Source organism: Mastigoproctus giganteus, chromosome 9 (assembly GCF_048544385.1).
Source record: "Mastigoproctus giganteus isolate SK-2022 chromosome 9, ASM4854438v1, whole genome shotgun sequence".
Lineage (NCBI taxonomy): Eukaryota > Metazoa > Arthropoda > Arachnida > Uropygi > Thelyphonidae > Mastigoproctus > Mastigoproctus giganteus.
In genome coordinates this window covers 45,606,065-45,620,178 of record NC_143583.1, presented here as the reverse complement: position 1 = coordinate 45,620,178, position 14,114 = coordinate 45,606,065, and the positions used below count along the sequence as shown (strand labels likewise).

The window sequence follows — 14,114 nt, the reverse complement described above, 5'->3', positions numbered from 1 at the left end:
CCAACCTGGGATGGTATTTTCCTACATTGAAAACAATGCTAACCAAGAATCTTTTTCCCAGAATGATTCAGTTAACAAGATTTTGGACTGCATTATTCATCAGGACATTGCATTTCCAGAGACTTCCAACAAACAGATATGAGAATAAAACATTTTTCTTTTCAAGGTACTACTCGACAGGAAAGACCTTTTATTAAGGAAGAGATCGATATTGCCATAAAATCTATGAAAGCTGGAAATGCACAAGCCAGGACTTGACAGCAGTGGAAGTGCTAAAAAGGTCATGGCCCGTGATTCCTTATGTTATCCTAACTTGTTGAATGCTTGTCTTAAAGACAGTGTTTTCCCCAAGCAAGCAATTGAAGAATGCAAATCTTAAAACTCCTGACAAACCAGCAGGTGATCTGGGGGTCTTATAGACCCATTGCACTTTCCAATCTTTGGAAAGATTTTAGAGAAACTTATTGTTACTCTGTTTGAGGAGGTATATTCAAGAGAAAATCTTATATTTCCTCATATCAATACGGCTTCACTCCTGGGAAATGTATGTAGATGTAATTAGTGATCTCATCCAATCTCTAAAAGATGCCCAAACTACTTGGTGAACTTCAAATGGGACTTTGACACCTTGTGGTGGCACAGTGTCCTTGTGAAGTTCCAAGAGGTCAGAGTATCTATTCCTACATATAAACTAATTTCTTATTACATTAACAAAAGGTACATCACAGTAAGGACTAACTTTCAACACGTGACTAGAGAGGTTATCATGGGTTGCCTACAGGGATCTACCCTTGCCCCCCCCCCAACCCTGTGTTGGAATGCAATTTTTGATACACATGGTTGAATAGACAGCATCCTAATATTCAGAAATTTGCTTATGCTAGTAATTTTGGTCTTTGGAAATTCTCAATTTAGAAACCTCCTCAAATAACATTTTTGCGGACTTAGAAGATGAGTGGTACATCACCAGAAAGCTCACTATCTGATAAAGCAGTTGTTACCAAAGGGAAATCTTATTATTAACAGCATCCCCCCCTCCCCCATTGTAAAATACAGAGGTCACTATTAAGTACTGGAGAAATTGTAAATATCTTGGTGTTGCATTAGATGAAAAACTCCCATTCCTGCAACACATAAAAATACATCAAGCAAGCAATTAAGAATTTTGCAGGAAGACTAATCAGGAATCAACTGAAAGGTCTGGGACTTTAAACCTAGAACAATTAAACTTAATTATGAATGTGTCATCATGCTGAGAGTTATGGTGCTGGTGTCTAGGGATTCAGGATTATCTTTCAAACCCTACAAAATCAGCTTGTGTAAACACAATGTATGATCCAACGCAGAATGGTATCAACTCTGAATCTGCATGTATTATGCAGAAAATTAATGTTTACTTTGAACTCATTTATCATTATTTTACATATCAGCACAGACAGGGTTTTCCTACAGTACTGAATGACATTTAACTTGATTTGACAACTCCTTTTAAGGAGGAATCAAAGAGAATCATAATAAATTTTGGCATAAATGGTAAAAAGAATGGAGAGACATCACACCTGAAAGAATTATATACACTTTTCTCTCAAAAGTAAATGCATTTAATAAAAAACACTTAATATGGTTTAACCCTGGATTATATACAACATACTTACTTACAGGTCATGGTAGTTTGAACTCCATGCTTTTGGCCTTTCATAAACTTCCCTCTGTGGAGCTCCTGAAACAGGAGCAATTGAAGATTGCTCTGTAATTGTGGAGCTCCTGAAACAGAGGATCACATAATTTTCCAATGCCCTCTATATACTGACCTGAGGAATCACATTAAACTCTTAACTAGAGTTTACAGGATGGAGGATGCTGCCACACTAAACACTATTTAAATGCCTTATCACAATTTGCCAAAAAGGCATTTAAAAGAAGACCTAATATGCGAAGTAATTATCAAAACAGACAGTAAAAAGTTATTGTCTTACAGTGTTGGCGCCAGATATGAGAAAAGGAAATCTCAAGATCTTTTCCTAATTCCATAAGTATAAAACTGCATTACCTGACCGAACATTCTACTTGGATTTGACTTGTAAATAGGCTACAAGAATTCACTCAATCATAATTCTGCTACTAGACTGAACATTACACTGACCTGGATTTTTAAATAGGTTTTGTTACTTTGTTCTTATCATTATAATGTGCAATATGATGGTATAGTTCAGGGCTAAAGCCTCAGGCTATGTAAATAGTTTACCAATGTACAAGTTAGTGAATTTGCATCATTTCTGTACATAGCCAACTACATAAGTAGCTTTAAATTGGCATCATTGAGTATATTTCATATTGTGAATATGTGTGAATAAGTCATGCAATATGACTTAATGACAATACTCACAACTCCTTGTGTGTTGAATATTCTAGGGATATCCCCAAGTGTTGGAAATAACTTTTGGTGACAATAAGTACTTGTCACTTATATTCATACATTTATACACTTCAATGTCTTCTTGACTGGACACAACTGAATTTGATCTCACATGTAAATATGTTGTATTGACAATAAGTTCTTGTCACTTATATTCATACAATTTGGAAGTCTTGTTTTATACATCAGATTGGTTATTCACTGACAAGACATGTGAAACTGTACTTTCTATGGGAACTAAAATTCAGGGCCCATCTCACTCATATTGTGCTCCTGATATGAGTTCCTGCTGACCTGATTATTGGGGCAGAATTGATACTGGATGCCACTGTCCAGACTTTCTTTGCTTTTACTTTTCTTCACTGACCTTGTAACCTCTACTTTTCTAGGAGATGTCTCTATCTTTCTCCCCCCACCCCCATTTTATCCCACTCCTCATCAACTATTTCCTCCTCTGTTCAACGTTTTTTTCTGACTTCTCCAGAATTTTCGGGAGAGTCCGATGTGGTCCCCTTCCTGGATTGTAGTTCCTGGCAAGCCACCACATGGGTGGAGTTGGAAGGCAGGGGACAGCCGACCAGGTTTCTGCTGCCCTCCGGCTGGAAAGTCATCAAGTGCCAGCACACAACTCAACACAAGAAACATAACAGACAGACCTACACTTACACTGCCAGCTTTGGCATATGCCAAGTACAGATGATACAGAGGCATACAGAAAACCCTGGAGAATGCAAATAAAAACAAGAAGCGAAAAATATTCACCAGGAGTCCTAGTTCTTGCAGTAAAACATGCCTCATATTAAGTATCAACCACCACTACCTGCCTACGTAGTGGGTACCATACACGATGTGTCCGCGGACTCATGTTCCTTGAGCCACACATGAAGGCATTTGTCGACACACTGAACCAGGTTTTTGAACCCATCTGACTAGCCCACTCGTTTCCAGTCCTCCAATGTCCAACCCAGCATTGCTGACATCACAGCATTTTCCAACGACGATGATCAGTGGTGAGGAGAGGGTGTCTCTTGGGTTGTCTACTTTGTAATTCCATGCATCTGAGTGAGTGATGCATCATCATTTCAGATATTGTTCTCGCATTCCACACATTGTATTGCAATGTCAACTGTCACACAGTGACCCACGTTTGAACCATACAACATGCTGAACCTTTTGCTTGCCACCTTACATAAACCTTTACTGGTGTGTCAGTGGGAAGTGGATTTACCCATTCAACACCATTCCTTGTACATCTTAACGACAATGGGACACGAGCAAACAACAAGCTTGTATATTGGGTGCTTCTGACATGGAAGCACCCAATGCACAAGCTCCCACAATCATGCCCTTTTGAAACTCTGTGATTCAGCAGTGATTATTCATGCATTAAGAATTTATAGATAAAGAAACCACTACGTGGCAGTGATCACAGTGTACTGATGTGGGATTTACTTAAAGATTTAACTACCATCAGGGGTAAAGGGAAGCGTTTTTGTTTTCATAAATTTGACTACAGAGGTCTCAGAGATTTTTAAAGTTCTATACAGTGGAACCAACTGACGATGTCACTAAAAGCAAATTATAAATGGGAAGCATTCAAGGAAATAAAATTGGAAGCTACTAGGGTTTTTGTTCCAACTAAGAATTACTGTTCTAGGTTTGACCCAAATGGAAGTCACATGAACTAATGAGACTTGTGGCAGAGAATAATAATGCATGGAAAGCATATAAATTATCAGGCGACACAGAAAACAATGGTAGATATAAGCAGTCTGTAATTGTTCTCCCAACTCCACTAATCACTTGGAGCTCTTTGACTTCCTCTCTTTGCAACTTAACTTTCTCCAATCCAAATTTCCTAACAGTGAGGTAATTTTCCTTGTTGATTTTAATGTTCACAACTCTAGCTGGCTTCCGTTTTCTAGTCACACTGACCCAGCTGGTCGACATGCTGAGGCTTTCGCAATTACTAATGACCTCGCACAGACTGCTCACTTACCTACTAGAATACTGTACAATCCTAACCATACAGCCAACACACTTGATTTTTTCTCACAAAAAACCCTTCTAAGTATACGATTGAACTGAGAGGTCCTCTAGACATCTCAGATCACAGCTTGGTGATTGTCTCTTCTTCAATGGTGCCTTTATCTCATGGCTATTCCCAACCTCGTATTCTTTGGCATTACAAGAATGCAAAATGGGATGACCTGTGAGATTTCTTTTCTTCTTTTCCTTGGTCGGATTACTGTTTCAAAACTTCTGATGTCAACGTTTGCCCAGATCTTGTCAGTGAAATTATTCTTGAAGGAATGGAATCCTTTTTCCCACACTCCACTTTAAAATCTTGTCCTTTATCTAAACCTTGGTTTTCCAATAAATGTGCTAAGGCTGTTCAAGAGAAGAATGTTGCATATCGTAATTGGTTTGATTCTAATTCTTCAGTTTCATTTTCTGCTTACCAAAGCTCGCAACAATTGTAAAGCAGTTATTAATCAGTACACACTACAGTTTGAACAGGCCAAAAGTAGAAAACTTGCTTATTGCCCTAATGGTAGCCGAGCATTTTGGTCTCTTGCCAAGGCTATTGGCCGCAACTTTTGCCCATCTCTGCTCCCACCTCTGTCCAAACCAGATGGTTCTGTTGTCACTTCAGCCAAGAAAAGCTGATCTGCTAGCATCCCATTTTTCTTCAAACGCATGTATTAATGATCTTGGTAAAACACATCCCACCATTCACAACATGCTCCATTCAATACTTTGAACATCCTTTTAACGTAAGACCTAAAAAGGATGTTAGAAGGATGTTAGAAGCATTTTGACGAATCTTGATGCTAAAAAAGCTCCAGGTCCCGATGGTATTTTTCAACCTGTTCTCAAAACCTGCGCTCCAGAATTTACTCCTGTTCTTTGCCAACTTTTTTCACTTTCTTATTCCAAAGGTATTTTTCCTTCTGCTTGGAAATTTGCTCATATCCAGCCAGTTCCTAAAAAGGGTGACATATCCCTCCCATCCAATTATTGTCCCATTGCAATTACTTCTACTCTTTCTAAATTAATGGAGAAATCAATTAACCGCCAACTCTTTAAACTACCTAGAAACCTTCCATCTGATCAACAATCGCCAGTATGGATTCCATCAGTGTCGATCCAATGGTGATATTCTGGCTTATGTTACCCATTTATGGATAAATTCAATGGAAAAGTTCAATAAAACACAAGCAGTTGCTCTTGATATCTCAAAGACTTTCGATCGTGTTTAGCATAAAGGTCTTCTAAACAAGCTTCTATCTTTTGGTTTGCCAACTGTTTTTTTTAATTGGTTATCCAGTTTTCACTCAGATCGCTCACTGAGGGTGATGGTAGATGGCTCTCTGTCTTCTAACTTCTCCACTAATGCTGGTGTCCCCCAAGGTTCAGTTCTTTCCCCCACTATTTTCCTTTTGTATATTAATGACCTTCAATTGACTGGAAATCCTATTCATACTTTTGCTGATGATAGCACATTGCATTCCACTTCCCATTTTGAGAAACCTTGCCCTGCTCAATCAGCTTCAACTTCTCGAAAATCTGCTACCAATTCCTTAAATGCCGATCTCCAGGTAATTCTCCAGTGGGGCAAAGACAACTTAGTTGATTTCAATCCTTCTAAAACTCAGTCATGTCTTATATTTCACAAAAAGGATTCTTCTGCTCATATGCTTATCCTTGGTGACACTCCGATTTCTAGGCAAAATGATATATCTCTTTTGGGGATTACCCTGACTTCTAATCTCTCTTGGCACAAGCACATTACAAATATTGCTTCCTCTGCATTTAAAAAACTTGGTTTTCTCTTTAGCTCTCGGCATTACTCTTTTTCCAAACAACTGTTCACTGTACAAATTGCAAACCCCCCTAACATGGAATATTGTTCCCACATCTTGGGTGGTGCCCCCAAAACCTCTCTCAGGCTTCTATATTCCGTTCAGAAGAGGGCAGATAGGTTAATTAATGATTCATCTCTAACAAAGTCTCTCCACTCACTGTCTCATAGATGTACTGTTTCTGCTGCATGCGTCTTCTACAGATATTTCCATGGGCACTGTTCTTCAGAATTGTCTTCTATAATTCCTGCGCTCTCTTTCAAAACAGCCCGAACACGTGCCGCCACCAGCCAACATCCATTTACTGTCCAACTTCAAACTCCCAGAACCAACTTTTCATCTTCCTTGTTTATTCATTCAACTGCCGTTTTCTGGAACAACCTTCCTTCACACATATATCTCTAAAATTACAGTCCACAGAAGTAAAGAATAGCGAATGCTTAGAAAGTGGTACTCACCTTGAATTAATCTGTGATGGTTTACTTAGGCAGCGTGGTTCATATTTAGGTTGAATTGTTAAATTGAATAAAATTAAAAGGGGGGAAGTAGGTAAGTGTTGATTGAGTTAAAACAGGTGCAAGGAAACAGAAGCGTACACAACTAATCCTTGGTTGTCATTGAAATAAAGAAGCAAAAGAATAATTGAAAACTAAATAGGTGAATAGGGTGAAGCCAATAGTTGTTACGGGGCCTTTCGCTGGTTAAAACGTCTTCAGTTGGAAATGTGTGGAGTGTGAATGCGCATGGTATTTAAGAAATAAATTATACTCTCGTGATGCCTTTTTTGACATGTGGGAACTTTAATCGCAAGAGGTTCCGAATTGGGGAAAGATTGAAAGGGAGTTTGGAATTTAGAATTTTAAGGTTTGAGTGGTGCCGGTACCATTCAATAGCTAGGGCTTCATATTTGAAGTATTCTGTAGCTGGATTTTAGTTTAATGATGGAAATGGCAGAGTCAATGAGAGGGGTATGGTTGTGAGTCTGGGCATGAATTGTAAGTTCTGTAACAGATTGGTTAGACATGAGATTATGGAAATGATAGTATGCACGGGTGTTGGATGTTTTTGATGAGCCAAATTTGGTAGTGGTACTTCCGACGTAACATGTATTACAGTTTGGTTGAAAATTAATGAGGTATATTATATTATTGAGGTCATTTGTAGGATATTTGTTTGTTTCTTTATAGGTGCTGAAGAAGGATCCTAATTTGTTGTAGGTGGAAATAACAAGGGAGATATCAGTGTCGTTAAATAGATGGCGGAACTGTTCTAAGAGTTCATTGTGATAAGGGAGGCCTATGTGGATGTTTGTTTTATTGTTGTCTTTGGTTGTTAAGTTTAATTTTATTTTTAGTGATGGAGATTGTGTTTAAAATAAGTTGATGGGGGTAACCTCTGGATATAAATTTGTCGGTGAGATATTGGATTTTGTTGTAAAGGTCGGTTGATGAGGAGCTGTACTTTAGTGCATTGTGAATTTGATTATATAAAACTGCTTTTTCAGTGTTTAGGGGGTGATGAGAGGCAAAATGTAGGTAGTTACCGGTGTTTGTATTTTTTCTGAAAATTTTCTTATTTAATTTTGTGCCTGTTATATAGATAGTGAGATTGAGAAAATTTATCTGATTGTTTTGTCCAATTTCAAGGGTGAATTTAAGTCTGTCGTGTATAGAGTTGAGTTTTTACGAAGAGGTTATCAATGATGGATCTGTTGCCTATTAAAAGAATATCATCGGCGTAGCACATGTATAGTTTTAGTTCAGGGGAAAAGGGGTGTAGAATTTGGCTCTCAATGGCGGCTAGGTAAATTTCAGACAATGGGGCCAAAATGCTTAGGCCCATCGGTAAGCCAAATATTTGTTGAAAATTTTTTTGTTAAATCTAAAAAATCTTCCTTCTAATAGAAGGGTGGTGATCTCAAGAATATTCTAAAATCCTTAAAATTCTAAATTCCAAACTCCCCTTCAATCTTTCCCCAATTTGGAACCTCTCGCAATTAAAATTCCCACATGTCAAAAAAGGCATCACGAGAGTATAATTTATTTCTTAAATACCATGCGCGTTCACTCTTCACACGTTGTCAACTGAAGACGTTTTAACCAACGAAAGTCCCCGTAATGACTATTGGCTTTACCGTATTCACCTATTTAGTTTTCAATTATTCTTTTGCTTCTTTACTTCAATGACAACCAAGCATTGGATGTGTATGCTTCTGTTTCCTTGCACCTATTTTAACTCAGTCAACACTTACCTACTTCCCCCCCTTTTAATTTTATTCAATTTAACAATTCAACCTAAATATTAACCTAGCTCCCTAAAGTAAACCATCGCAGATTAATTCAAGGTGAGTACCGCTTTCTAAGCATTCACTATCCTTTACTAGTCTATTAACACGGTACTTGTAGATATATAAATCTTTGCATAGTCCACAGAAGTTAAAGTTCAATGTCAACAATTATCTTCTTTCATCTTCTCAACCTCAAACCAAGCTTGGTACTAAGTACTACAGGTTCTAATACCTCTCGTGTTTGGGGTTTATATAGAGAGGAAAAAAAAAAAATCAAGTCACAAAGGAGGTTAGGAAAGTGAAGGCAGATTATGTGAAATCTTTAGCAAAAGGGGTTCAAAGAAAAACAGCAAAGATATCTTTACTTATATAAAGTCCAAAAGGAAAGGGATGAATTAGATTGGTCCACTTGATATCAATGATTCGACTATAGATGATCATTCTCAGATAGCAGCCAAACTAAATGGGTATTCTGCATCTACATTCCAACGAGGGGATATTCAGCGAGATGAAGGCCAGATGTTTATCAAACTGTAACAGGGAGTTAAATGATTTTGCAATAACTGAGAGCAAAGTGGAGGAGAAATTGTCCAACTATACTATAGGAGGTGACCCAGGGCAGTAAGCAAACCCCCTAGCCATAATTATGAGAGCATCACTGGACTCAGGGTAGAACCGCACGGATCGGAGATGTGCAAATGTATCTCCAATTCACAAAGGGGGGATCTAAGGGTGTCAAGAGTAATTACAGACCTGTTAGTTTGACTTCTGTTCCAGGGAAAATAATGGAGTCACTCATTAAAGAAGCATTGCAGAATCATAGTCTTGTCTTGTCTCATCTAGACAAGACAAGACTATGGAGTGGTCACAAAGGAGCTGGATGCAAAAAATAATTTTGTTATCATATACTTGAATTTCAGGAAATACAATGAATAAAAGGATGATTGAGCGGGATAAGACAGAGAGTGGTAATCAATGGACACTGCTCTTCGTGGACTAATGTTATTAATGGTGTCCCTCAGGGTTCGGTGTTGGACCTATTGCTGTTTTGTATATTTATCAATTATATTGATGAAGGTATGCAAAGCTTAATGTCAAAGATTGCAGATGTAACAAAGTTCGGGAAAGTTGTAAATAACAATAATGACAGTATGCTACTGCAACAGGATCGAGAAAAGTTCGGCAGATGGCTGAGAAGTGGCAACTGAAGTTTAACATTGACAAATGCAAAGTACTGCATATGGGTAGCAGTAATCCCAAAGAAATGTACCAACTGTGTAGTACTACACTCAGCATAGTAGAGAATTAAAGAGAATTGGGGGTAATTTTGCTAGTAGGGAAAAGGACACGTGATTATCTGTTTGTATAAGGCAATACATTCAGTCACGCCATGAGTCTTGCCAATGCCTTGAGTCACACCATAGTCAAGCCATGCCTTGAGTACTGCATACAGGTCTGGAAGAATCATTTTAAGAAGGATGTAAATATATATACATTTTTAGCAACCATGTACATATATACATATATACATGGTTGCTCTTACGAAGAAAGGCTTAAGTTTTGCAAATTACAGAGTCTGGAGACTAGGCACCGGCGAGGTGATCTGATAGAGGTGTATAAGGCTTTGAATGGTTTGAGCATGCTCAATGCCAATGGGATTCTTCATCTTGCTCAGAATAATCACCTCAGAGGGCATAAATTCAAATTGAGGAAGGACGGATGTCGGATAGATGTGCGGAAATTTGCCTTTGGCCAGCGGGTGGTTGGTTGGTGGAACCGACTTCCATCACTTGTTGTTGAAGTTGATAGCCTAAACAAATTTAAAGCTCAACTGGACAGGTATTTCGAACGAACGGCGGGGTGAAATGGGAGTGGTTTTTTGTTTTTTTTTTTGCTGATGCTGAATAAGCTTGCTTTCTTGCATCATATGCCTCTACTAATGCTAATGCTAATATATATATATATATTTTTTTTAATGGAAACCCCAAACACAAGTGGTAGTAGAACCTATAGTATTGGTACCAGGCTTGTTGGGTTGGAGGTTAAGAAGACGAAAGAAGATATCTGTTGACATTAGTCTTGAACTTCTGTAGACTGTAATTTTCAGCAAATACATATGAAGGAAGGCTGTTAGAAGTCAGGTAATCCCAAAAAGAGATATAACCTTTTGCCTAGAAATCGGGGTGTCACCAAAGATAAGCATAGGAGCAAATATTAGTGAGATATTAGACAAGACTGAGTTTTAGAAGGATTGAAATCAACTAAGTTGTCTTTATGCCACTGGAGAATTACCTGGAGATTGGCATTTAAGGAATTGGTAGCAAATATTTGAGAAGTTGAAGCTGAGTAAGCATGACAAGATTTCTCAAAATGGAGAGTGGAATGCAATGTGCTATCATCGGCAAAACTATGGATAAGATTTCCAGTCAATGGAAGAAGGTCATTAATATACAAGAGGAAAAGAGTGGGGGAAAGAACTGAACCTTGGGGGTTGTGGTTGCGGTTGTTATTTGGTTTTTAGGAGCATTAGAAACTAAGGCCATATTGCTCGGGGGATATGTGGTGGTCATTCTCTGACCTTTCCGCATCCTCCATATTCGGTGGTCACGGGCTCGAACTCCGGTCTAATCAAGAAGTGTGTGCTACGCACTGCTGCTCCTGCCAACCTGGCTACGGAGGCGGCGAACCTTGGGGGACACCAGCATTAGTGCAGAAGTTAGAAGACAGAGAGCCATCCTCACTAACTTCTTTTAGTGAGGATAAAGTCGATTTCTTTAGTTGTTAATCCATTTGGACTCTTCCACGTCCACTTTCTGTTCACCCTTTTCTTGAAAAAAAGTGTTCATTACTGACAATCCTTGAGATTCTGTAAATTCCACAAGTCTTTCACCTCTTTCATTTCTTTCACCAATTCCAAAATTTCCTTTAGTTCCCCTTTCTGCGCGCTGTTTGTCTTTTTCCAACCTTAGCATTGAAGTCCCCAATAATAATAGTGTAGTGGGTTTTCTGCTCATCTAGAAGACTCAATTTCGGTGTACATTTCTTCAACCTCTTCATCATCATGGCTCGATGTTAGTGCATAAATCATTATAATCTTTAGCTTGTACCTCTTAGAAATCTTGAGTATTAATCTTGACACCCTTGGTGATGTACTTTTGAATTCCAAAATGTTGTTTTTAAATCTTTATGGACCAGAAACCCAACTCCACCTTCACTCCTTTCACTGTTTCCATTGGTGTACAGCAGATTTCCACTTGATAAACTTATAAATGATTCATTTCTTCTTCTTCTTCTTGTTTCAGCCAAACTGATGATATTGCAATTCACATTTTTTAATTCCTTTTCCAGCTCTAATATCCTGTCTTCACAATTGAGCGATCTTACGTAACAGGCCAAGTTCAGTTTCCGTGCATGGCAGCCTCGTCGTACCCAGAGATTCTTAGTACCCTCTGCTTCCACTCTGATTCTCTCGCTGCCGTAAGAGGGGAAGTAAAAGCCACCACTGGGGACTGAGGGCCATTTGTTTTGTTGTGCTGTCATATGCTGGAGGGTTTGGTCTTTTCCTCTTCACGATGACTAGGCATCTTGAAGAGAACCACTCTATACGTTCCTTGTCACCTAAGTGATGTAACAGGGCTTACCATCGAGGTGTGCATGAGTGGATTTTGGGGAGGCAGGCCAACCAGACTTCTCCTAAATCTTCTGTAATAGAAAGATATTGGATCCATCAGTGTTTTAGACTGAGTGTCTGATAACTCATAGAATACCTGTTCCCCTCTAAGCCCCTTTTTGCACCACAGTATTAAACCACATTTAATACGGTGGTGCAATAAACTGAAATCTCTTAATACATATTTTCAAACTAAGAAATAAATTTTATTATTTTAAGAAATAAATTCTGCAAACAATTTGAAAATAAAGTAGTCATTAAATCAGGTTTAAAAAATACATGGAAGACAGGAAAATAAAATGTAATAAAATTAAGTTATGCATGCATGTTACATTTTAGCACAGAATTTTTGTACAAGATAAGTCAAAAAGAAGTGAATATTTCAGATGTTCACAAAACACTAACTACAAACAGTAAATACATAATAAGCAGAAGATATGAAGAATCCAATATAACATTCCTGCTTATTGGGTTATCCTGCTTTAAGTAGGACTGTTATATTGGGTTCTTCTCATCACACGAGCAACCCTCTGAAGTGTAGGCTCCCACTTATAGTGCTTTTTTGTGCCACTCCCTTTGAAAACATTATAATAGGAGTTTACTGTACATGGAATTTTATTCTCAGATTTGAAATGACAGAAACTATTAAATTTATTTATTTATATTTTTTAATTCTCATCAGAAATGTAATGTCTTTCATGTCCAGGGGAAAATGTTATTAAAAACAGTTACTCAATAGGAGAAAACATTTTTTGTTGAGAGAGAGAGAAAAAATATGATTGCTTACTCTAGTGTTACCAAGTGGTGGAGGTGGTCCAAGTACCTCCTTCCAAGAATGAGTTAGTTCTTCAACTTGACACCTCTTTTTTGTGATAATGTTTTCTTCAGTTATTTCAGTTCTCATACGTTTTTGTCTCACAGCAACTACTATTCTCTTATTTTGGCATACAGCAGATGAAGTAGCAAGGTCCTCTATATCTTCTGTGTTATTTTTTTGCTCCTGAAAATTTCAGAATACATTTATTATTAAGATATCATGCATTTTTTTTTTTATTCAGATATTAATTTTCAACAAATCAAGAAACACCATAACTCTATCAGATAAAAAATTTTGCCACATAAGAAAAATTACGTACATGCATACAAAAAATACTGAACTTGTTGAAATCACTGACCTTATTTTCAACCTGCTTATGAACAACATTAAACAGTTCACTAATCTTCTTTTGTTTCAAAGTATCATTTTTATCAAGCAAACGCTTATGCAGCCAATCAGGATGAGGAACTCGTGGAACAGGATTAGCTACCTAAAAGTACAAATCACTATCTGGAATTAAAATTAAACATTCCGAAAAGCACCTGGAGTAAACCAAATTACAGACAATTATTTTAAAAAAAATTTACTATTCTCATAACTATAACTATCATAAAATTAAGATAATAAAATATGATTTCTGCAAAGCTGCTCAACATATAGGCTTGTTATGAGAGCCTTCAATATTTTCCAATGATCTCTAAAGAATGAATTGTAATCCTCTATAGAATGAATTGTAATCCTCTATAGAATGAATTGTAATCCTCTATAGAATGAATTGTAATTATGCTTACTGACAGGAGAGACTGCTTCTACATGGATAGGGTACACTTAAATAGAAAGGATGCAAGAATATTTGCTGATGCTATCGCGGCAGTGTTAGGTGGGTCGGAAAACTGCTAGCTTGGAGAGGATACACAAAGGTTAACAGACTAAAAGTTTAACAGTGGCCGCAGGCAGAGGCAAAAGTGATTCTTGCACTGCTTCTATTAGAATTAGCAACAGTCTGGAAAGCAAGGCAATGAGGATTTCCAGGACTGCTGGGAGTAATAGTGGAACAG

General features: G+C 37.8%; 1 protein-coding gene across 1 annotated transcript in view; it reads right to left on the bottom strand.

Moving 5' to 3' along the window:
- The window catches only part of PolE1 (DNA polymerase epsilon catalytic subunit 1), a 650,197-nt gene that overhangs the window by 291,864 nt on the left and 344,219 nt on the right, over positions 1 to 14,114 (bottom strand). Inside the window, 2 exon segments of the mRNA XM_090380641.1 lie at positions 13,027 to 13,236; positions 13,415 to 13,546. Of these exon segments, the coding sequence (XP_090236767.1) occupies positions 13,027 to 13,236; positions 13,415 to 13,546 (342 nt within the window).